At 40.6% G+C, this 24,641-nt stretch overlaps 1 protein-coding gene across 3 annotated transcripts in view; it reads left to right on the top strand.

Annotated features, from left to right (window-relative positions):
- Positions 1 to 24,641, top strand: part of LOC137283769 (protein N-terminal asparagine amidohydrolase-like) — a 636,304-nt gene that overhangs the window by 57,208 nt on the left and 554,455 nt on the right. For all 3 annotated transcript variants that reach the window (XM_067815452.1, XM_067815451.1, XM_067815453.1), the window contains one exon: positions 12,962 to 13,064. In XM_067815452.1, coding sequence (XP_067671553.1) covers positions 12,962 to 13,064 — 103 coding nt within the window. The remainder of the gene's footprint in view (positions 1 to 12,961; positions 13,065 to 24,641) is intronic.

The following is a 24,641-nucleotide window of genomic DNA, read 5'->3' as shown; positions in this document are numbered from 1 at the left end:
ATGAACTCATTAAGAACACCATTTCATGCATTAGATTGTAATATACAATTTCAGAAAGTGTAATCCCTTCAGACTATATGTTTTTTAAGTAGACAATGAGAGTCACAACCAAAAGAGAATTTACAACAGGGCCTTTAATCATCTACCTGGAAGTTGTACATAGGGCATCACAATTAATCTCAGAAGACACAGGATGGAAGAACCTTCAGGCAGAGCAGTGGTAACATCACTGAAGATGCCCACATTGGTTTAAGAATGGTTAGTGACTGAGTGAGTTGAGTTCCAGCAATATCACGACAAGGAACCCAAGAGAAGGGCTACATACATTGTACTCATGTTACGAATCAAACCCAAGTCTTCAGTGCGAAGAGTGAACACTTTGGCTCAGGAATATAATCATCGAGGAGAACTTCATCTTTGTGTTTCAACATTTGCAGAATCGCCCCCATTTCCTCAGAATCGCCCAGTGGAAATCTGAAAAACATTGCAACCAACAACATTTAATCATAGTCTTTCCATTTCAAAGAGTCTAAAGCAAATACTGAAACTTTGTTTTAAAAAAAAAAAAATTGCTCAAAATGTTAAGTATATATAACTTGTTTCAGATAATTTTTCACCAGATTAATTAAACTATTTTAAATAATTTAGTAATTTAATTTTACACTGATGACCTTAAATTATTTTAATACAAAGAGTGCATATCAAGTAACAAAACTGGCTTCTAAATCACTAGTCTACATTCATAATCAAATATATTCTGAAATATCTGCATTTCCCAACACTTAAAATAATCAGCACATCATAAAATAGAAAAACGTATCTTCATGTAACTGAACCTATTTCCAACTCAAATAGATGACTAAACATTGTGGCACATTCACTTTTAATTTACAATCGGTAATTATTCCAAAACTGAATACAAAAACGACAGAGAGAAAATGAAACATCCCTGAAAGTGCCTATAGCAATTATCCCCCTTTTCATTTGAATTTATTTTGTTGTTTATAATCTAAGCCAAAAAAACTTAGCACCAAACTATCACCTTGAATTCTGACACCATCTGCATGTGCTCAGATTTAAGTCACCAGCGTTACATGCCCCTGTGTAAGTCCCATCGTACACAAAGTTCACATTATCATTCCGTACACATTACTGATTTTCCTTCTGAGACTAAGAGACATACACTGCGTAAAAACAACACTTGATACACTGCTATATGTTTAAAAAATGTTTCTGTCATTCTCCTCAAAGAGAGTTGCTTATCCCTTCACCAATGTTTGTTTATGCATATTCCGGCACTCAAAATAATTTCAAAATTGTTGTTATTTACGTACCGCTCATGGAAATCAACTTGGGATGCATCCATAGGCAGCTAATCTAGTCGATTCCTTTATCTTGAGTCAGTTCTTGACATATCCATCGTTGTATTATCCACGAAATGCGCGAATCGCAAATTCATTAGTGATATTCATCGCCTGAATCGTTGTCTGTTGGCGAAGTTGCATTTGGCGCCTTCTGCCTCGCTCTCGCGCTCGAAGACAGCAGCAATGGCGTCATGCCGGGAAACGGTCGCGTCTTTCCATATCGAATGTTGCAAGTTTGAAGTAAAGACATTTTTTGATAGAAAAGAAAAATTAAGTGTAAATATAAAGCTTAGATCAGGAGTAAATCGTGTCTATAAATAAAATAAGATGTATGATTATTGTTATCCGTTCTTAAAGTCGCAATAGATTTCGGAAGAACGAAGGGCGGGGCAGATTTGGCGCGAAAGTTACTCCATCATACCGACAGTGTATAATTTCTCATCTTATTAACAAATAATTGCAAGAATTACAATATTTAGGTATCAATATCGAAATTAGAACTAGAACTATTAGAAGAATAGTTTATAATGCACATGTCCCTGGTCATAAATTTTATTTCATTAGTCTAAACTGACGTAGTTTTAGGGTCATATCGTGCTGGGCAGGGAGTGACAGTGGAATGTGTTCTAAAATCGAGAGCATTGAATGTTTTCAACGAAAAGATCAACTTGCGGGTTATGAAAGCTGTCAGAAGCATGGCGATATCAAAATATTTTTCCACGTTTGTTTTTTTTCTAGTACCGAATCGAGTGTTAATGTTTTTGACAGTGTTATGTTTTTGCTTCGTTATGAACTTTGCGGAACACGTTCTTGCGATAGTAGAGTATCTGCATGCATGTCATGCATCGTGAGCAATCACGGGAGAAATTCAAAGAAATGAAACGATTTTGACAGGAAAACTTTACTTTATGGAGTAAATATGAATAAGGAAGACAAGTAGAAAACTTCCACAGTACCAACTGGTTACGCAGCTATTTTAGGAAGGTAAGTTTTAACTTGAACTGTCCCAATGTTACTAAAACAACTCCTGTTAGGCACAGAATCATTTAGCGTTCTTTCATGCATTGTTTGTTGTATAAATTATGAAACAACAACAAAAATTACTAGACAAAAACTAGTAATGCCACGAGAGATAGGATTTACAGATAATTTAAACTTAATTAAATATGTGGAAAGTATGTTTATGCCTCATCTGTAATCATTTACATAACAACTTATGTAACATGAATAAAAGTATTGTAGCTTGTAATATTTATTCTGTATTTTCTTTTTAATGTAGTTTACTCTGGAAATTTGTAGTGAATAAGTCTAGACTTACTTCATGAACAAAAACTTCATGAAGTGTGAAATAACTTCATGAAGTTGAAGAACTCTTCATGAAATATATCTTCATGAAGTAACAAAACTTCATGAAGTGTGAAATTACTTCATGAAGTTGACGAAGTCTTCATGAAGTGTGTCTTCATGAAGTAAGTTCATGAAGATTTAAGCGAAAGTTGATGAACACTTCGTGAAGTCTTCATGAACTTCATGAAGACTTCATGAACTCATGAACTGAGTTTCGCAGGGGCAGTCTCAAGCCACAGGCAGTGTTCTTGGCCAGGTGAAGTACACGAACAAGGCTCCGATCTGTATCTGTCCCAATCAAATGATGACCATACATGGAGGAGATCCACAGCTGTCACCAAGCATTATGACCTGGATGCTGACTTAAGAACTGGACTATCTGTTTGGCCAAGACTTGTAGAAATTGGCAAAAAAGGTCCCAGCCTGGATTTGCAACCTGTCAGCCCAAGTTATAACCATTCCGGCCAAAGCAAAACTTTGTCAACTACATCAAGTCCGAGTGCTCAGCAAGGTATCCATTGATCAACTGCCGGTCGGTACTCACCAATAAGAGGTCACTCCAGTTCCATCTACTGACATTGACCTCTCAGATACCTGCCTGACAGAGGAGCAGAGGAACACAGCTCTAACTATGCTCAAGAAATAGAATTGTATCATGTCAAAGAGTTTCTTAGATCTAGGACAAAGCACTACTGTACAACATGGAATCAAGCTTATGGATGATACCCCCTTCAAGCAACCGCATCGATGTATACCTCCTGGAATGTTTGAAGAAGTGAGAGAACATCTTCATGAAATGTTAGCCTGTGGGGCCATCAGGGAAGCTAACAATCCATTCTCATCTAACGTCGTGCTTGTTCGCAAGAAAGATCAGGGTCTGTCCTCAGGCTATGTCTAGATTTTTGCCGCCTAAATGAATGGACGATTAAAGATGCCTACGCTATTCCAAGGATAGAGGAAACTTTAGATAGTCTGTCTGGTTCTTCATTGTTTTCAAAGCTGGATATCCGTTCTGGATATTGGCAGGTGGCAATGAAGGAAGAGGATAAGCAGAAAACTGCATTTTCCGTAGCTCCACTTGGTTTCTATGAATGTAATCAGATGCCCTTTGGATTGACCAATGCTCCAGCCACCTTTCAACGACTAATGGAGAAATGCATGGGTGGTCTAAACCTTAAGGAATGTCTAATATATTTGGATGATATGATTATCTTCTCCAAAACGTTTGAGGAACATCTGCAACATCTGGAAGCGTTATTTCAACGTTTGAAAGACAATGGATTGAAGCTGAAACCCTACAAATATGAATTCTTCAAGGATCGGATAAAGTACTTGGGACATGTAGTATCAATTAATGGAATCGAAACAGATCCTGACAAGATTGCTGCACTCAAAAACTGGCCCATACCGAAGGATGTCAATGATGTCAGAAAATTCCTTGAGTTATTAACACCGCTTTGTAAAGAACTTTGCCAGTATTTCCCGACCCTTAAATGATCTGTTGAATGGACAGCCAAAGAAGAAAAGGAAGAATGCCAAATCAGATCCCAACTGGAAGTGGGAGAAAAATCACCAACAAGCCTTTGACATGCTAATTTAGCACCTGACGTCCCCACCTATCTTGGCATATGCAGATTATTCTCTTCCATTTGAGCTACATACCGATGCTAGCACAGAACGACTTGGAGCTGTTCTGTATCAGAAACAAGAGGACCGGATGAGAGTCATTGCCTTTGCTAGTCCAGGATTGCGGAAAAGCGAAAGGAACTATCCGGCTCATAAATTGGAGTTTTTAGCCCTCAACAGACAAGTTTCACGAATACCTCAATGGGAACAAATTTGAAGTTAAGACCAACAACAATCCTCTCACATACGTCTTGACCTCTGCAAAACTCAATACAACTGGACACAGGTGGCTTGCTGCTCTCTCTGCATATGATTTTATCATCACCTATCAGGCTGGAAACACAAATAAGGATGCTGATGGCTTGTCAAGGCGACCAGATTACTTGAGGAACAGACAAGACATAGAACCATCAGTCATCAAGTCCATCTGTCAAGCTCACCAGACCTCTGGTACTGTTGCTGAGAGTCTTTCCTGTAATGTGGACACAGTATGCCCAGATCAGGCTCTCCCATTGGCTCTATTTACATTATCATGGAAGCAGGAGCAACTCAAGGACAAGTCGATCCAACGCATACGGCACTTGTATAACCATGGCCATAGACCAACCGCGTGTCAGTGCTCTTTGGAGGGTCCCACTGTTAGGAAGTATCTTCAAGAGTGGGACAAGTTGGTTATGAAGAATGATGTCCTATACCGACAACATCAAAGTAAAGATGGAATAGGGCACCAACTACTACTGCCCAAGGAGAAAATCGCAATGATTCTTAGCTCTCTGCACAATGACTCTGGACACCAAGGACGGGATAGAACCCTCAGTCTTATCAGATCAAGATTTTTCTGGCCTGGGATGTCTGATGATGTGGATGCTTATGTGAGGAATTGTGGAAACTGTATCAGGCGCAAATCCAAGACTACTATGAAATCAGCTGGGCTCGTAAATATTCAATCATCACAGCCAATGGAATTGGTGTGCCAGGATTACCTAAAGCTTGAGGAATCCAAGGGAGGGTATGAAAACATCTTCGTCATTACAGATCATTTCACCCGTTACACCACTGCCATCCCTACTCGCAATCAATCTGCCAAGACTACAGCAAGAGTACTCTTTGACAGTTACTCAGTACACTACAGATTTCCAGCTAAACTCCACAGTGATCAAGGAAGGAACTTTGAGGGGAATATCATCAAAGAGTTATGCCAATTAACCGGAATCCAGAAGACGAGAATGACGCCATATCATCCCCAGGGAAATGTTATGATAGAGGGTTTTAATCAGACTCTAATGAACATGTTGGGCACTCTGGACCAAGAAAAGAAATCAGATTGGAAAACCTATGTTCCTCCTCTAGTGCACTGCTATAATGCAACCCGACATGAAAGTACGGGGTTCACTCCGTTTTATCTAATGTTTGGACGTCATCCACGTCTCCCAATAGATGCTTTTCTTGGAACCATAGTTGGAGAAGGACAGGATACTCATACTCAGTATGCTCAGAAGTTGAGGACACGACTGAGGTTCGCCTACAACATTGAATCAAAGGAAGCCAAGAAAGCGGGTCAACGCCACAGGAATCACTATGACAAGAAGGTCAAGAACTCTTATCTTCAACCTGGTGACAGAGTGTTAATATGACTTGTTGGACTGACAGGGAGAAACAAACTGGCAGACAAGTGGGCCAAGGATGTTCACATAGTTGTGAAACAACCCAATTTGGACATTCCTGTGTACTGCGTAAAATCAGAGAGGGGACAAGGCGCTGTGAAGACTCTTCACCAGACCATGCTTTTGCCACTTGGTTTTGTAACATTTCCATCAGTCCAATCTAGGAATCATCCAAGGCAGAACGTAAGGAGCAGCAAGAAATCAACTTCCCTTGAAGCAAAGGAATACCTTGCAACTCAAGAGGCTTCAGAAAAAAGACAGTGAAGAGGAACTGCTACTGCTACCTAGACTTAGGAACGTCAGGAAAGACCTGAGGGTTTTGTTTCAAGTAACAAGTCTGATATGCGTGTGTCGGGCAACGATCACCTTCCCAGTGATCCTGTTATTGAACACAGTGCTCCCGAAGCTCGTGTTTCCCCCCTGTCAGGTGGGTCCTTAGGGGACTGCCAGACCCAAGGTTCATTGCACTCATCACCTGATCCGGTACACGATTCCTCAGTAGAGCCTACATCGCCTGGTAGCATTCCGCCACCAGGTTCTGCAAATTCGAGTTGGCAGTCGAATCCCAGTGTTCCTCAGGAATTTTCAGATGCTATTGGCTCTCCTGCCAGCATCGTTGAATCTCCTCCAGCTCCTACCCAAATCGACAGTTCTTGGTCGGGGAGACCTACCTAACAGAGCACATGTCCTGCTTGGATGAGGACTGGTGAGTGGGTTACCCACTTTGCTATTGCAGTAAACAATCCAATCGCCACCAAAGTTTTGTATAGGACCATGGTGTTAGGTTGTATATAGTTATATTCAGTAGTCTCAGTCAGGTGTTTCTCAGGTTGTTTGTCTGTTGTCGTTCAATGGTATTAGCGTCATTGACAGTTGCAATGTCTATTGTTGAATGTAGTGGGAAGCAGTTCATTCGATGATTTCTCGTCTTTGAAGTATTACCCACTATTCTCTTTTTTTCCCCAATGACTTCTTCTCACTGGTCATTTTAAATGTTGAGGACAACATTGCCTGAAGGGGGGAAATATGTTGCCGGCACCCGTATTCCTTATTTCTTCTTTCGTCAGTCCTGTGGCTGCCTCTCAACAATCAAATGATAAGGAGTTGTACATGTTACCTGTATCTGACGCCCAGGTAATTCACGAGCTTTTGCCTGTGACGTCAGCACAATTTGAAATCACTTCTTATTGTCATCTGTCAGCCTCAGACGATGACATACAGACAGATATCAATATTTGATAATGTTGGTATAATTACAGACAATAAACAGCTTTTTAAGACAACTCCATCTCATCTAATTTGTTTCGGACAAGAAGAGACTCGAACCTGCAACATGTATTTCTTCAATTGAGACTTAGTCCCGATTGATGAAATCCTGTATAGTATGTAGATTGCATCTGTTGGCGATGATCCTCATTTAATTTGCCTGACTTGCAAACCCATATGTTCTTCTAATAATCGTTGTAGATTTTGTATAGAATTGTCTGATTCAGTATTTACTCCCTATACACTGTCTGTTTACAGACGAGCTAGGGACAAGCAACAGCGGCTTGCATGGGTCATGTCTAAAACAAGTGATTTAAATTCAATTAATTTGTTAACTACATCCACTGAGATTCATTCTACTGAAATGTCTGGTGTTTCTCCGGGGCTATGTCTGGGGTCCAGCGTGTCATCCCCTGTATCTCTGAAGAGGTCTTTCTCAGAAGAAGGGCCGTCTCAACCGAAGAAGTCTAGTTCATTGAAGATGAAATCATCTTCGAAATCATTGCAAAAATCGTTTGGAGAAGGAATTGTCCCCCTACATGAACGACTTATCTTCAATGAACTACCATTGATTCCACAGGTAGATATCAACCAACACAGTCATCGGTTGACATCATCTAGATCTACCCCAACAGCATCTTCTACACCTCTCAAACCGGAGGAAAATCGTCAGACGACGCAGAATCGTCAGACAACACAGATTTCGTCAACAGTAGACAGCTTTAGAGCTCACCCATCTCTGCAAGCGACATTTAGAAGAGGAGAGACGACTGCACTTGTCATCATCGTTGACTACAGCCTGGCATGAGCACTCACCTAGAGTGGCACTTACACCAGAAGATGAAGAGGATGTGTATGCACACACTCGAAGAAGATCGTCATCAACATCCCCATCTTCACGTCGAAGTCAAGAGAGAGATCCAACCACGCCGAGTGAGTTCACCCACTTGGATGAGTGCACTCACAGGTCTACTTGTCAATGAAGAGAATCTTCATCAGTCTCCCAAGCTCCAGTCCAGCAGGAGTGAGGATTCGCGCTTGCGTGGGTGCACTTGCACCAGTGAGGAGTCACGCTCGTGTGAGTGCACTCGAGGCTTCACTCGTCAACACAGAAGGTCTTCGTCACTCTCTCTAGTTCATCGAAGGCGCTGTCAACAATCATCACCCCGCATTAGCAAAGGACTCTTATAGGAGGTATCGTCAACACGGAGTGAATGTTTCACTCATGGAGGAATGAAGATAGACATTATTGAACCTATTTTCGGACTCTGAAGTTACTTCATGGATCACAAATGGACTTGACTTAGCTTCACCATCCAAGGACTCTAATGAAGCTAATACTTACATGATGAAGGATGACGACATTGATGTACATACATTCTTGCTGTTACCTCCGATATCTACGATTCCTGAGATGGTATCTACAGTGTTTAAGTCGGCAACCAAGTTTCAACAACATCATGTACCGTCATTCAACGTTCGTCGCTTCCCTCTTCATCGTATGCAGCCCTTCGTCAGAGCACCGGACATCGATGAAGTCGATAAATCATCAGTCCCGTCTGCAACAAATCTTACAAGGCAGACTCAAGAGACTTGCTCAGTTCGACACAACTACGACACGCATTTTTTCGGATTAGAGCTGTCAACGAGACTCTCATCGCAAAGTTCAGCAAACTCTGCCAACGAGGAAAACAGAATGGTCCTGTCAGCATTCATCACTCAGATAAGGGATCAGCAGTTCATGTCTGAACACCTCGTCTCAACTAGTGCTGGACTGAATCGACAAGATTAATGAGGTAGCAAGGATGGTCACTCGAGACTCCAGAGAAGTCATGATGATCAAGTCCATGGACACCTTGACAACGGTGCTCAAGCAGACAAGTCAGCGTTACACTAACAAGTCCAAGTTCTCCAGAGTCCAGAGAGAGTCTGAACAACTGGAGTCCTCTACCTTCAGCCGTTTCCATACAACCATCTCATGTGGGTGGACATCGCAAATGGGAATTCTCAACGAAGATTACGTCATGAAGATTCTTCGAGATGACTACAAGATACCACTGCAACTACACCTTTGATCACAAGAGATGACGGTATTATTTTGGCGGGAAAGAATTCCGACACATCTACCTTGGAGACAGTCTGTCTACATCAGCTTCAAGCGGCAGAATTTTTTTAGTGTGCTTTACTCGTCTTGACACATGCTTGGCAACGGCAGGGTTACGGACAAGCCTGAGTGCTAGAAAGGGTATCACCGTTTGAACAAGATTTCACAATGATCAGTTCACTGCTACACCGGTGACGTCATGTCTACAACCTGATTGTTCCCAGAGAGACAACGCCCAGCTGGTGACATCACATCATCAATCTGATTAGTCCCCGAGAAACAATGCCCTGCCGCTGACGTCATGTCTTCAATCTGATTGGTCCATGAGAGAAAACGCCCTGTGCAGAATGTGATGTTATTGTCCCACTGTCAGGAAGTCGTCTACTTTAAACTTTCACACTTGCAATGATGGAAAGATGTCGATTACACACTAGATTAGCAGTCTAGAGCGTCATTTGATTCTTCAGACGGCATAGAGTTCTTATAACAGCAGATCCAGCTTAACCTATCAGGAGATCTGCAGCAATGAATGACAGTTTCTGAACAGACAGGCAGCCAGCTATAAATAGACTCCCTTTGCATGTCAACTCGCTCATAATGAGCAGGGTTGAGGATCTGAAGACGAAGAATGACGGATCTTCAAGGCATACAAGCTCATCATGAGAGAAGTCAACTAAGTCTACAGGTGGACTTCACTATCAGGCTACTAACTCAGCTTGGAAGACTTGCAAATCTGAATTCCTTGGGATTGGATTCATCACTGCGTTGAAATATATCGCTGTCCCAGAGGTTTGATGGATCACGGGTCAAGCCGATGTCAGCACAAGTTCTACTCTCTCCGTTACCACTACGACAGTGACGATGTCTACTCGGTCTGCTCACATCAGCTCAGGACAAGACCAGATGAAGATGCCTACAGCTACATCTATGACCGTGATTCCTGTGTCATGGTTTCAAGTCTTGACCAGTTTACGACGCTGGACATCTGAGTTAATACTTGCTTTGGTGGACTTCCCAGTCGAGGACCTGGACAGAAAGTGACAGTTGGCATTCAACAACCATCTCTTTGTAGGCACGTTTCTCAAAGGATGAGGTGCCTATGTAAACAATGAGGTTGCAGCAGGAATCTGAAGAGGGAAGATTGCTCTTCCCATCAACCAGTTGGAGATGAAAGTGGTGATGCATGTTATCCATCACTGGTCGATAACACTGAAAGAAAAGCTGCTGATGATCCACACAGACAACTCACCAGTGACTTTCTACATAAACAAGCAAGGGTCAATGCCATGTCTACTACACCTGGCGTTTCAACTCTACAACATGGTCTGATTCTCCAAATAAAAGCATGTCACGTACCAAGAGTCTGCAACTTCATGGCAGATGCCTTATCTGGTCCTCTTTGGCCATCACCAACAGAGTGGATGCTGCATCTAATCAGCTAGACATTCGGATCACCGCAAATAGACTTTTTTGCAACAAGGTTCAACAAACAGACAACAGCCTTTGTATCATCCGTTTGTCTGGGTAACAGACCCTGTCAGCATCCCATGGGAAGGACTAAACACATTCGCGTTTCCCTCCAGTGCTGCTACCAAAAGTCATCGAGAAAATAAAAATTCCAACTTAACATGTGGAACGCATCAAAATCTGTTTAAAATACAGAGGATACTCGACAAGCGCAGTGAAAGCAGTTACGTTAGCCTTATGGAGATTCACTTGCACTCTTTATGATGAGAAGTGGAAGCAGTTTGAGACATACACCAAGAAGAAAGGCTCCACAGCAATGAAGACAACATATCCGCAGATAGCAGAATTTTTATGTCTCCTACAATATTCCAGAGGTCTGATATGCTCTACATTATCTACATACTTGGCAGTTCTTAGCTCAGTCATCACCATGGAAACAGGGACCAAGCTGACTAAAGTACCTGAGCTACTTGCTTTGTTACGCTCCTTCAAGTTGGAAGATCAACAACGTAGAGCTCCAGCATGGGATCTAAACATCATACTCCAACATCTCGCAAGTGATGCCTGTGAGCTGCTTGATCACACCTCACTTGAACTGCTAACTCAGAAGATGCTATTTTTACTTGCCTTGGCTACAGCTGCACGAATGTCAGAAATGCATGCTCTAGACTTCAACTGCATGAGTTTTGATGCAAGTCATCATCAGACAGCTCATCTGGGTCTGCGATGGGATTTTTTTGCAAGAAATCAACTGCAAGAAATCAATCTGCAATCCCTGGACCCCATGAAACTCAAGATTTATCATTATGTCCAGTCAGATAATTGAAAATATACATGGCACATACCAAGTCTAGAAGGCAACGTTTCAAACGCCTGTTTATCCCTATATCTACTGAGACACTTACGGAAGTATCCTGCAACACTATCTCAGTGTGGATCAGAGCTGTTACATTGAGTGCCAATAAAGCAGCAGGACTGGAACCTCCGTGAGCCTTCAACCCACAAGAAGTCAGAGACTTGGCTTCTGCTCTAGCGCTATATGGGAATTGTTCGCTATCATCTATTATGGAGGGCTGCTTTTGGAAGTCAAACACGGTGTTTGCCAATATCTCGACAATTAGTTGCATCAGAAACTAGCAAGATGCTAGTTACTTTCGATGTCACACATTCGATTCAGCGAAACCTTTGGCTGAAGTTAAGTTAGACTGGATGTGATCCCCTCCAGAATCTGCAATGAATATTAGAAGGGCAGGACCATATTATCGCCGTTATAAGTTCCCGTTTGTGGGGGAAATTATTGGACGTAATTTTGACAGCCAGCAGAATCCAGCGTGGCCTGATCCACCGCCCTTCTGTAAGCGATTAGCATGAGTCATGATAAGGAAAAATATGTAATTTTCTGAATAAAATTGATATTTTTGATATTTTATACTTTTATACTAAAAGCCCTCCCAGCTGCCCTGCACAGGCACGCTGAATTCCTATATTTGCATGTTGGGTGATATACGAGGAGAGAGTAACAAGCATGGCCTGGGCACGGGAAAAGGGAGGCTACACATAGATGAGTGTATTTTACGTCGGCTTCCTTCTAGAAGGTGAACTTCAAGGAATTTTCAGGTGTTCCACAACTTTCGCAAGGGAAGCAGTTAGCATGAGACAGGATAAGTATAAAATATCAATTTGTATTCGGAAAATTACATATTGGTCTATTCTATAGAAGTTTAAAGCATGATTTTCCATGACACTCTGGACATGTCCATAGATCGTACCATAAATGGACCACAGATCCAAAGCCACAGACATGGCATGTCACTATAAAGAGCTTACACATGTTAAGATACTGGCAGTATCACACACACACATCAGTACTGAGGCGACTGTAGAATATATAACAACTAGACAGGAAGGCAGCATTCAACACACTCACATTAAGGTAAAGGTAGTATCACACACACTCATCAAAAGGGAGGCAGTACACTTGCACATCTAGATAATGATCTACATCCGTTGTAATATGGAACAAAGTACAAGAATTTGTTCCAGTTTTATTCTGTGTTCTCTTTCAGAAAAGGTTGATAAATTTCCATCATAGAATTTAATTTGTCTTTGCATTCTTTAAATAGGCATCATCAAACCTTCTCTGCAATCAAGCAACATGTTCTGTTGGACCCAATGGATTACTGTATGTTGGACAGCGGGAGATTGGTGGAACTTCACCTTCAGATGGTAAGTATATATGTTAATGAGTTTTCTGACATCATCTGATGTAAGTGTGTTATCACTGACAACCTACTGTCAAGGTTGTGTAAGGACACACCACTGCCAGTGTAAAGACTATCAGAAAAGTTACAATAGACTCAACTGTGTCAAACACTCAAACATGCAACTTCAGAGAGAAACAGCATAGGCAAGAGCCATACACCAGTTTACTGTAGCAGTCACTGCAAGATCCATAAACCATTTTGGTAGCAGAAAACACAGAGGCTACATGGAGCAGGATACTAACAGACCACTGCGAGAAGACTTTAAACAATCTGGAGTTCTCTACAGAACTCTTGTTCAAAGACCTAGGTTCATGCATTCATCTCATTGAAATATAACATTTGCAGACAAGCTTTTATTATAAGTGCCAACGCTGAGCTTCCGGTACTGGAACAGGACAAGTCCTATGCACAGAACTACACTGATGAATATCAGAGAAAGACTGAGACTAAGCATGGATAGAAGCCAACCTCAGTTCACACTTTCTTGTCCAACTTCAGACACATGGACAGATCTTGCTGTGAGGGTCACACTTTACTATACTGGTATCTCCAAGTCTTGTAGGATGCCATCTTGTACGTGTCTGCAGACATCATGGATTTTTACCATGACAGAGCAGTGCGTCCTCAACCGACAAGGATGGATATTGCCAACTATTCAACAAGTGGTTGATGTCACAACCAGTTGTACATCATTTCCAATTCCAGGGCAATTACAGCCACAGACAAAATCTTGAACAAAAAGACTGTCAACAAGTTGAACTCATTGGATCCCTAATCAGGGTTTTATTCTTCAGTATTCCTGGGTCACAAGAAGGATTCATTAGAGCATGGGATGACCATTCTCAATTGTGAATACATGAGATGATGTCTGGAGTTACAGAAAGAGACTAGTCAGAATCTATTCATCATCTCTACTGGGAACTGTATGATAACTTGCGTGTATCCTCCAGCTGTCTCTGTTTTCTAGTAAATTTTGAAAAATCACTTATTTATCTCAAATGTATGAAATGACTAAGTATATCTCATATGTGCTTGATGGGGTTGAGACCAGAGTTCCTTGCAAACCAAAGGAGAGTCTCAAAAGCATTATTTCGCAGGACTTCTTCCACATCACAGGAATGATATGGCCTAGAGTACAGTCAGAAATGGAAAAAAAACAACTGATTTTAGGTTGTTACCTGTATATACCTAAAGCACATATTGCAAATGACATATGTTAAAACAACTCACATCAATGGGAGTTCAGTGGGATGCATAACAGGATATCCAGAAAAGCATTTTTGCTCCTAAAATCGGGCAAACTTAGGAAAAATATCAGTAGCTGTTGAAAACAATAGATCAGATTTTAGATGTCAATTAGGTGGTGCAGCCAGGTATGCCAACGGACTGTCAACTCACATGGCACGAAATGCATGTGTTACCTGCAAGCACAATGGGTCATCTCAAAGATATCTTTTTCTAGTGTACTGAAAATTTCTCACTTTTTGATCAATGTCTAACATGTCTTTTTTTTTCATGAAAAGTTATGTTGAGACTTAAGTTCATTTCTGGCAGAAAGTGTCTTTTGGGGGTTTTAAGAAGCCAAATCACCAACAAAATGGTGTACCCGTCATGAGCCCAGATGACAGCATCGACCATTCTCCTCATGTCTCCAGTGAGTTGTCGAATTTGTTCCAGAGGAAGTTGCTGCCACTTACGATGCAATGCAGCCTTTAAACCAGCAAGATTCTGTGGACGAGGTTCCATTTTTGGGATTCATGGTCCAATAATGTCATGCTGTCATGTTCAAAAAGATTCAAATCAGGCAAGGGGAGTTATGTGATAGCGTTGTTCTAAAGATATTTCTTCATAGCACAGGAATAGCGAGGCCGAGCTTTGTCATGCATTAATAGAGGACGAGTAGCTAAAGCATGATTGTAAAAATGAGGTACTAAGACGGAGTCAAGGATGTCCCGGATGTAGAGATTGCCACTGAGATTACCACAAACCGTGACAAGATCCAGCTTACAATTATGGGAAAGTTATCCCCAGACCAAACTAACCCTCCTCCAAATGAAACTGAAGCTTGCATGTTTCTTGACAGTGTTTTTGGTCCTTTTGGTCCTGTGACGTGTAAAAGGCAGCAGCTCTTGTCCGACCAATGGACCTTCCTCCATGACGTCAAATTCCACTGACGTCAGGCCAAACGCCAATACAAACAGGCTCTATTATGGAGATTAGTTAGTACTGGGTGCTTACTTAGGCGTGGTGCTCTAATGCCAATCGACTTTAAGCTGTTTCTCACTGTTCTGTTGCTTACAGCACTGTTTGGAAGCCAAAGGGTTTTCAATACACCACTTGTGGTGAAGGGTTGACATCGCACAAGACATACCAGGGCATTATCTTCCACTCTGGTAGTCTTCCTGGGTTGGCCTGGCATGGCTGATGGTGATGAATTTTCTCACTGGTCTGCTAATGATAGAGTGATGAATGTTCAGCTGATGACTAATTGCTCTGGTGGACATTCCTGTTTTATGCATGCCTATAATTTCCCATCTCCTCACTTCTGGATGTGGCCGCCATGCTGATAAGTTCTGAGCACCTTATCACGAATTTGTCTCATTTTAGACCTTTTGCGACATTGGACAGAAAGTGCTTTTTGTGGGGCATGTGGGTACCATGCATTCCATGCATGTCATGGGTTTGCGCGACGTGTGTAATCCCCAAAGTGAACATTTGTTCAAGGAAACGCCATTCAGCGTCTGTACACCATCACAATGTCACAGCATTCAAAGGTACAAAACTATAGCAAAATGTATCAGATGTCACTTAATTAACTGATAAGACCTTGATTTGTGCATATTGTAAATTATGTATTGCATTGCATTCATTTAAGGTTAATCTGTATTAATGAAAATATTCCTGTATGCACAAGTTGTAATCTAGGAGTTCTAGAAAATGAGTACCATGTGTTATTTGTATATGGAAGGTATGCAGATCCCCAACACAAAATATTTACATCATAACCATTACAAAAGTCTATCTGTCATTAATGCAAAAAATATCCATATCATAACTTCTGTTGCATTTTTCATGAAACATGTCTTCCTTATCATGAAGATGTATGTATGTTATTTCTGTCATGTGTTACGGCAGTGTCATCACAATCAATTGTATTTTGGGCCACATGACCAAAATACTGAATAAATGAATTGAACTGAATTGAATTGGAGCCTCTGTTTCAAGGGATTCTTGCTTTTATCTTCATTGAAACTTTTTCTTACTTGAAGTAAAATCGGCTCATATTGGTACAGTCTAACAGCCAGGTCAAAACATCAGGAACATCTTTTATTGCTTCAGAACCCATGATCTTAGACAAATTGTCAAATGTCAAATATGACCAAAGAGGAAGCCATCATCAGTAAGCACATTTGACATGATACCCACCTCTGTTTATCAAAGATCACATATTCTATAGGGGGTAAAATGCATAAATCATTTACTGGCATTGTTATAAATGAAACCCTGTCATCAAAGTACTCTTTTCAAAATTTAATTATCTGAAATTGGCCGTTTTGACAGGTCTGTACAATTCTCTCCTGTGAACAAAATGTAAGCAAAACAGATGGTGGGCCTTCTGGGTTTCCATGGAAACAATCAAAGGGAAGGATGGGCTTTGTTTCAGGAGCACAACTCAAACTTCTTAATATGTTTCAGTAGATCTTGGCAGATTAGTGAGACAGATCTTGTAGTGGTGCCTTTTGTCATTTACTAATTTTTGACATTTTTGTTTTTCTTGGTTCTCAGTGGTGCCTTTTGCTGTTTATAGTTGTTTGTGATTTATTATTTTCTTGGTTTCCATGGAAACATTTCGGACATGGTCTCAAAGTGGCTTCATTTCTGGAGCATAACTCAAATACCATTCAAAGTTTTTCTTCAAAACTTGGTAGATATCCTAGTCAGAAGCTGAAGTGGTGCCTTTTGCTATTTACAGGTTTTGGTATTTTAGTATTTTCTCTGTTTCAAACGTTTCAAAACTTAGTCTCAAATGTGAGAGATGTGTTTCGTTTCTAGAGCACAACTCGAAAACTTCTTAATATCTGTCAGCAAGACTTGGTAGATAAGTGTGGCAGACCCCAGAGTGATGCCTTTGGCTATTTACAGGTTTTTGTGATTTATCATTTTCTGGAAACTATTTGTACTTGTCTGAAAATTGGTGCGCGTCATTACTGAACTACTTAATATCTTTCAGCAAAATTTGCCCATATGTGAGGCAGACCCCAGTGTAGTGCCTTTTGCTATTTACAGATTTTGGTGATTTATCATTTTCATGGTTACCAAGGAAACGATTCAGACTTGTCTCAAAATGGAGGGATGGGCCTTGAAACTTCATTATACGTTTCTGTAGATCTTGGTAGATATATGAGACAGATCTTAAAGTGGTGCCTTTTGCTAATTACAGATTTTTGTCATTTAAATATTTTCCTTGGTTTCCATGGAAACGATTTGGACTTTGTCTTGAAAGGGAGGGAGGGGCTTTATTTCTGGAGCAGTTTGAAAACTTCTTTGTATCTTTCTGCAAAACGTGGCAGACATGTGAGCTAGACCCCAAAGTGGTGTCTTTCGCTGTTTACATATTTTGGCCATTTCTTTTCCCTGGTTTCCATGGAAACAATTCAGACTCTGAGTCTGAAAAGGGAGGGATATATGAGATGGATCATGAAGTGGTGCCTTTTGCTGTTTACAGATATATAGCATTTATGTTTTTCATTACTTCCATGGAAATGATTCAAACTTTAGTCTAAAAAAACATAAAGTAGCTGTCAGATGATTTGTCCTTTCAAATATGTGGGGGCTGGGGGGGATATGTCATCTTCTGATGACTCTTGTTTATTTAGTCTGACAACTCTTGGAAGGGAGGTGGGTGTCAATATAATACTACTTACAATATTATTGTCACTTTGACTACAACCTTGCTTTCAAGGAAGAAATCATTATTTTACAAGTTGTGTTGTGCAAAATCCATTTGGTGATCAATCAATTACCAGTAGGAAGTCTCAAAGTTTTAGTTTGATGAAAATAATTCTAAATAGCATTCGCTATCTTGGAAGCGAAGTAGGGGTTGAACCATGAGATTTATTATATTCTACAAACTTCCACAACACTCGCTTTGCACTCACAAACAAACCATGCAGCATGAACTCCAAAGTCTGGTGGATATCTTTTCATAGTGACACATCATCCAACCCCTGGGAGCAATTGACGACAACGCAACAATTCTGCGTGTCTTTGCTGACATTGAGAAATCAGCAATGTGACGTACACATTTTCTATACATCTCTATACATCTCACATGACATCTCTGCAGTTCGTTGCAATGCTCTGTTGACAGAGTTAGGTAACCTGTCTGTAGTTTCGTTGGTGGGTGACAGTGAAGCAGATTACTTTTTGGCAACTCGCTCGGTATTAGACAGAAGTGTTATAAGAATGAATTAGTTGTTTTGCTTAAGACTAATCACAAGTCTTTGTAATGGATAAAAGAGTACAAAAACTTTTTTTGATAAAAAAAAAATTTGATAAGGGAAGGCAACTTTTAGAATGCATTTTTCCATCCCAAAAATGCTTTTTATCTCCCCCCTAAAATTACAATAGTAGTCTCCTTTAAAGTTATTTTTTAATGCAGCTATAATTTATAGTGAAGCAAAGTCAAATTCGGGCCCCCCACCCCCCCTTAATTAACTGAAGGAATTACGGCAAATTTGAAGGAATTGCATCTCAAATGTAAACAAATGCAGCCCACTCGCAAAACAGTTGCAGTGATATCAGTGGTTTAGCGGTAATAACATAAACACAATGCCCCTATCGGAAGCAATGTCGGTAATACTTGAAACATCTCAGCCATCTTCGGATATTCCAGCTCCATTCCATGATTTATCGGTCGGGTTTATATACGAGATGTTGTCGGAGCTACAGATTATTTATTTAGGAAAAGATCGCCACTGCAGAAGAGCCTCATAAGTCATGTCCCCGGAGGCATCCGATGTTCAGGCGTAAACAACCTCCTGGGGCATGACTGATGAAGCTCTTTTGCAGTGACAATATTTTCCTAAAATAATAATCCATAGCTCCGACAACAACTCATACATAAACGCATTCAACACGGGGGGGGGTGAAAGATGGATAAGCATAAAAATGAAAGCAGTAGAAACTAATAACAAAACTCACCAAGATGGGTGCTCCTTCCAGTGACGCCATGTTTTGATGTATGAGTTTCAGGATGCAACCAACAAATCAAGGAACGGAGCTGAAATCTCTGAAGATGGCTGAGATGTTTCAAGTAAAACCGACATTCCTTCCGATAGGGGAGTTGTGTTCATGTTATTACCGCTGAACTACCAATATCACTGCAACTGTTTTGCAAGTGGGCTGCATTTGTTTACATTTGAGATGCAATTCCTTCAAATTTGCCGTAATTCCTTCAGTTAATTCGGGGGGCATGAAAATTGGCATATAAAAAGTGTCGTTTGTAATACAGTATCATCACAATCTATTTTGCATAAAGCAATGGTTTGTAACAAATATGTCGCTTTGGACATTGCATTGCTCATTTCTGCATTAATCTGTCAACAGTAAAGTCCTTTTTTTCACATTTCCTATATCCCTACCACTGAAACTGTACTTAAGTCGAAGTAAGTTTAACAAATATTTCACACTTTTACATATTAACTACGTAAATTGTAGTTATAAATGTAAAAAAAAATTCGACAATACTTAAGTGTTGGCATTTTAGTTGAAAACATTCCCTCTTGCCTTAGCTCTGTGATTACCACAGACATAGGGAAAAGTGGAAAAGAAAAACAATGCCTAAATCACAGTTCCTCAGATCATATGGCCTCACGATGTGGAATATCTCACCTAAATTTGTGACATCAGAATGCGGCCTTTAAAACCTCAATTGTTTCTGTAAGTGTCATATCAAGGAAAATGAAAAAGTGGTTCTGCTGTCAATCGCTTAAACTGTTTTATCTGTGATTTATCCAGATCAATTCAACAGATTGGTCATTACACTTGCATTGCTTTGTGCAACAATCACATTTATTAACTTTGTGACTTTTGTGACATTTTGTGAAATTTTCTGTGTCTGTTGTGTCTGTTGGCTAAAAGCAAATGCTTGCAATGTCGGAAATCTATGTCAGATCTTGATCATCATGCCTTGTAGTGCAGTGGCAAAAGGTGAAAATATACTACCGACAGAAAATAAGGGAACCAAGAAATTGAATGTAGATGACTTTGACTGTGACAGGGTCCGTTATCGTGGCGTATCTCCCAAACGCAACATCCAATGACAATGGAATTTCGCATAATGCATGCCCAGCACATGCTACATGTGCATACAGAAGTTAACTCCTGTAAATGTACTGGAGAAGTCGCAGTCACTAATGCAATAGAGATTGACACTTTCTGACAGAAATGCGTCCGAGGCAGTATCTCGGTGAAGCAACAAAATGGAGAATTTTGGGGATGATAGAGGGGGGGGGACATCATTATGTGAAGTTGCCTGGCAGATGGGTAAATCAAAAAGTGTAATTTCACGCCTGTGGGATAAGTACCGTCAAACGGGTGGGGTTGCAATGAGACCTGGGTGTGGTAGACCAAAATCAACGACACCACGACAGGATCGTCTCATTACGTTAATTGCTCTACACGATAGGTTTAAATCGGCCCCTGCCATCAATAGAGAATTCCGCACACTCACTGGAAGACGCATTTCAACCTCAACCGTTAAAAACCGATTCTATCAAGCTCGTCTGAAAGCAAGACGGCCTTTTAAGGGTGTCACCCTTTCAACTCACCATAAGCGCCAAAGATTGGCATGGGCTAGGCAGCATCAGGGACTTGCTCTGCGCCACTGGTGTTACACCATGTTCTCTGATGAGTCAAGGTTTTGCCTACGATTCATAGATGGCAGAAAACGTTGTTGACGTCGGAACGATATGCCAGAGCAGCAATTCTTGACCATGATCGATATGGAGGTGGTACTGTCATGGTGTGGGGTGGGATTACACATGACAGATGATCAGATTTGGTCATCATTAACGGAGCCATGACTGGTCAGCGATACGTTGACCAAATATTGCGTCCTGTGGTGGCTCCATTGGCTAGAGTTATCGGCCGAAATTTTGTATTCCAAGATGATAATGCCAGACCACATCGGGCCCTAATTGTCTCCGCTTATCTCCGACAAGAAGGTATCCAGACATTGGACTGGCCCTCTAAGTCCCCAGACCTGTCCCCAATTGAACATCTCTGGGACGTTCTTGGTCGAAGGGTGTACGCCAGGGACCCAGGACCCGCCAACCTGGCCCAGCTTGGTGCAGCTCTCCAAGAGGAATGGCGGGCAATACCACGGGCAACCATCTGGAAATTGAGTAACAGCATGCCATCAAAGTGCCGTGAATGTGTTGCCCAATATGGTGGACACACCAGATATTGAACTTGACGCCTAAAATTGATTTAGTGGATATTTAAAGCAGTTTCAAATTCGCTATTATTTCATTAGTTCCCTTATTTCTTGTCGGTAATATAGATATTTGCCAGACTTAAGCATGAAGCTTTGCAAAGTGGTGGAGAATGTCAAGATGAAACATATTTTTGGGGGTGCCAAAGAGATAAGTGTTAGAAGTATCCACAACATTATGAATAATTGTGAAGCTTCACAAATGGAATGGCATTAATATAAGCCAGTTAGGATTGTTTGCCAATTTCAAAACTGTTTGAGTTCTCTCCAATATTAGCAGAAACCTTGCGCAGTGTTAGGGAACTTTGTGATAAAATATATTTTAGGACTTTGTCCAATTTTTTTTTGTCTATTTTCTGAGTCGGTCACCAAAATCAGAGTGCTGAAGTCAACAAAGAAAGGACACTGTTCAATAGGGTATTTCTAGTACTGTCAACTAATCTAACAAAGAGATTTTTTTTTGGTAATAAAAGGTCCAATTATCATCCCCTCGGCATGCAATGCGGAGGGATAGAGTCCCCACCTCATCTGTCTGTAATCATTTTGTTTCTGGAGCATAAATAAACTCTTCAATAGTTGTAGACCAAAATTGGCAGACATTACAAACTCAAGCTAAGATTGACTAAACAGGGAGTATAGTATTGGGCCCTGTCTATATGTACGGATATGAATATCTTAAGAACCATTTACTAGATTCTATTCATATTTGGTATCTAGGTTTATCACAGTAACATAAAGGTCTCAGTCAGGTTCAGTGACCTTGACCATCATCTCAAGGTCACAAGGGGACTTTAGCGTTTTGCCTTGTCAGCGGGATATCTCAAGAACCGTTTGCTGAATTTTCTTCATATTCAAAACCAAGCTTTATCTACGGAGGGTGCAGGACACAGTCAATTTTGGTGACCTTCGGTTGATTTTCAAGGTCATGGTGACAATTTGTAGATTTAGCATATAAGCTTCATGTTAAGCTTGTCAGCGAGATATCTCAAGAACCATTAAAGGTCACATGCAACATAAAACACAACTTGCAACCAAAGCAAATCATCAATTCAACCTATAAAGTTGGCAAAAAAATGCTATTGAAAAAAGCCTGCGAAATCGGAGCTCAAATGATCCACTAATTTTCCCCCAGCGCTGGAGGGAAATGTGATTTTATCACCTATTCTGTGCTGCACTGATAATACATGTGCAGTGAATAGGTTCGCAGAGCTTGAAACAGTATGCCTGAGTGGAGTATAAAGTCGTGAGCAGTAGTCTAATCTTGGTTGTGTACGCAAATAAGTGAATAATATAACCAGGACATTTAGAGTTAGGAAGTTTATAAAACATTGATGAATATATAAGGAGAAATTGAAGTTAAGTTAGGAAGGGTCAAAGTACTGGGAAAGTGCATTAACCAAGTAATCAAATTTTATGGATTCACTTTTCCCGGGGGGAAATGGCGATTTCTCTGAAGTAACATGAAACTAAGACCTTGTGATCATACATGAGTAGGCAAATGGACATTCGGATACTAATGGTCAGTGTGTCAATAAAAGGGACACGCAGAGGATCAGAAATAATTTGTTTAAGTATCTTCTGGCGCCTACCAGTCTGAAATATTATTTGATATTTTGTCAGGTATGTCAATGTTTGGTTGATGGATGGCTAAAAGTTGATTAACGAAGATGTTTTACACTGGAAGAATTTGATGGTACTGATAAAGTCTTAAAAAGGGACTAATGAAAGTAACTAATTATTAAGATTGGGTATGAGTCATTTTTGTATGACGTAGGACATTATTTCGGGGGGGGAGGAGCCTAAATTGTCATGACTTCTATTTTGTTAGTTGTCCGGTGAGTGGTGCACGATTCTGGACCGTTGACTTGAGAGGTTCTCTCCGTATATTGAGAGAATGGCTCAGATGAACTTATAGTATCAGAAGTTGTGCAAGAGACCAACAAGTTCTTCCAGGACATTGTAAACTACTGTTGTGTTTAGACCAGAGTCTAGGAAATATTTGAGGACCTTTGTTCGTTAAAAACTATACCAAAAATAAAAGGACTTGAACGCCAAACTGGACTTATCCTTGAGTATACCGTCTGACTACATCATCCCCAGACAAAGAGTGGAGGAAATACAAATTGCCTAGGGAGAAGGGTATAACACCCCGACACCCTCAGGTAACAATAATCTACTCGTTACATAAAAAAACAACAACAAAAACTTTGATTGTAATATGCAGACACTGTCACAGATAAAAGTCAATGTCTGGTTTATTGACACTTATATGTCTTCCTGTCTGTGTGCTAACAACAATATGCAGTGCACAGCTTCAATCACTGACCACATGCAATGAACACCTATCGGGCTTATAGGCCATGAACAAAGAGACAGCTTAGCATATCGGCAAATGAACCAGTGGCCAATGAAAAATCTGCGTTACTCCTGTGTGCACATCCACTGGCTCTGACTGGGTTCGGTATCACTGCTGCAGGTAAACTTGGGAGGTAAAACCAGGTAGAAAATATTGCACTTTTCATTTATATGCTTATTGTTGGATAGTTTGTGAATGATTTTGCTAGGTTGTGAATAGACATATATTTTTGTTTTGTTTTTTTTTATGGTGGTACGCTATGATCATTTAAAAAGGGTTATCTCTCTTGGACCGCCATGTGCTTTTTTGAGAATCACAACGAAAAACAGCTGGCTGACGATGAAGGAACACATCGTGACTTTTTGACTGAGAATGTGAGTGAAGTTAACGCAAATTAGCACATCATCCTGTCAGCATGTCAGTAGTGTATTTCTTGTGTATCAGCTGCCAAAATAAACCCTAATTCGCAGCCTCATTTCTGAATTCGTCATGTTCTCTCACCAACATAAGGTTTTTCGTTGTGAATTATGAATACACAGTAATGGATGAGGAAACGCAAATGAAGCATGATGAACTGAAACACAGCAGAAGTGGTTATGCAGCTCACTTGACTAGTTTTATCAATAGTGCCAGGCAGTATATCACTGACAAGCAGTCCAAGCATGCATTGTCACGGGCGTTTCAGA

This window comes from Haliotis asinina, chromosome 5 (assembly GCF_037392515.1).
Source record: "Haliotis asinina isolate JCU_RB_2024 chromosome 5, JCU_Hal_asi_v2, whole genome shotgun sequence".
Taxonomy (NCBI): Eukaryota; Metazoa; Mollusca; class Gastropoda; order Lepetellida; family Haliotidae; genus Haliotis; species Haliotis asinina.
The sequence above is the reverse complement of the archived record's forward strand: the minus strand, read 5'-3'. Positions and strand labels throughout refer to the sequence as shown.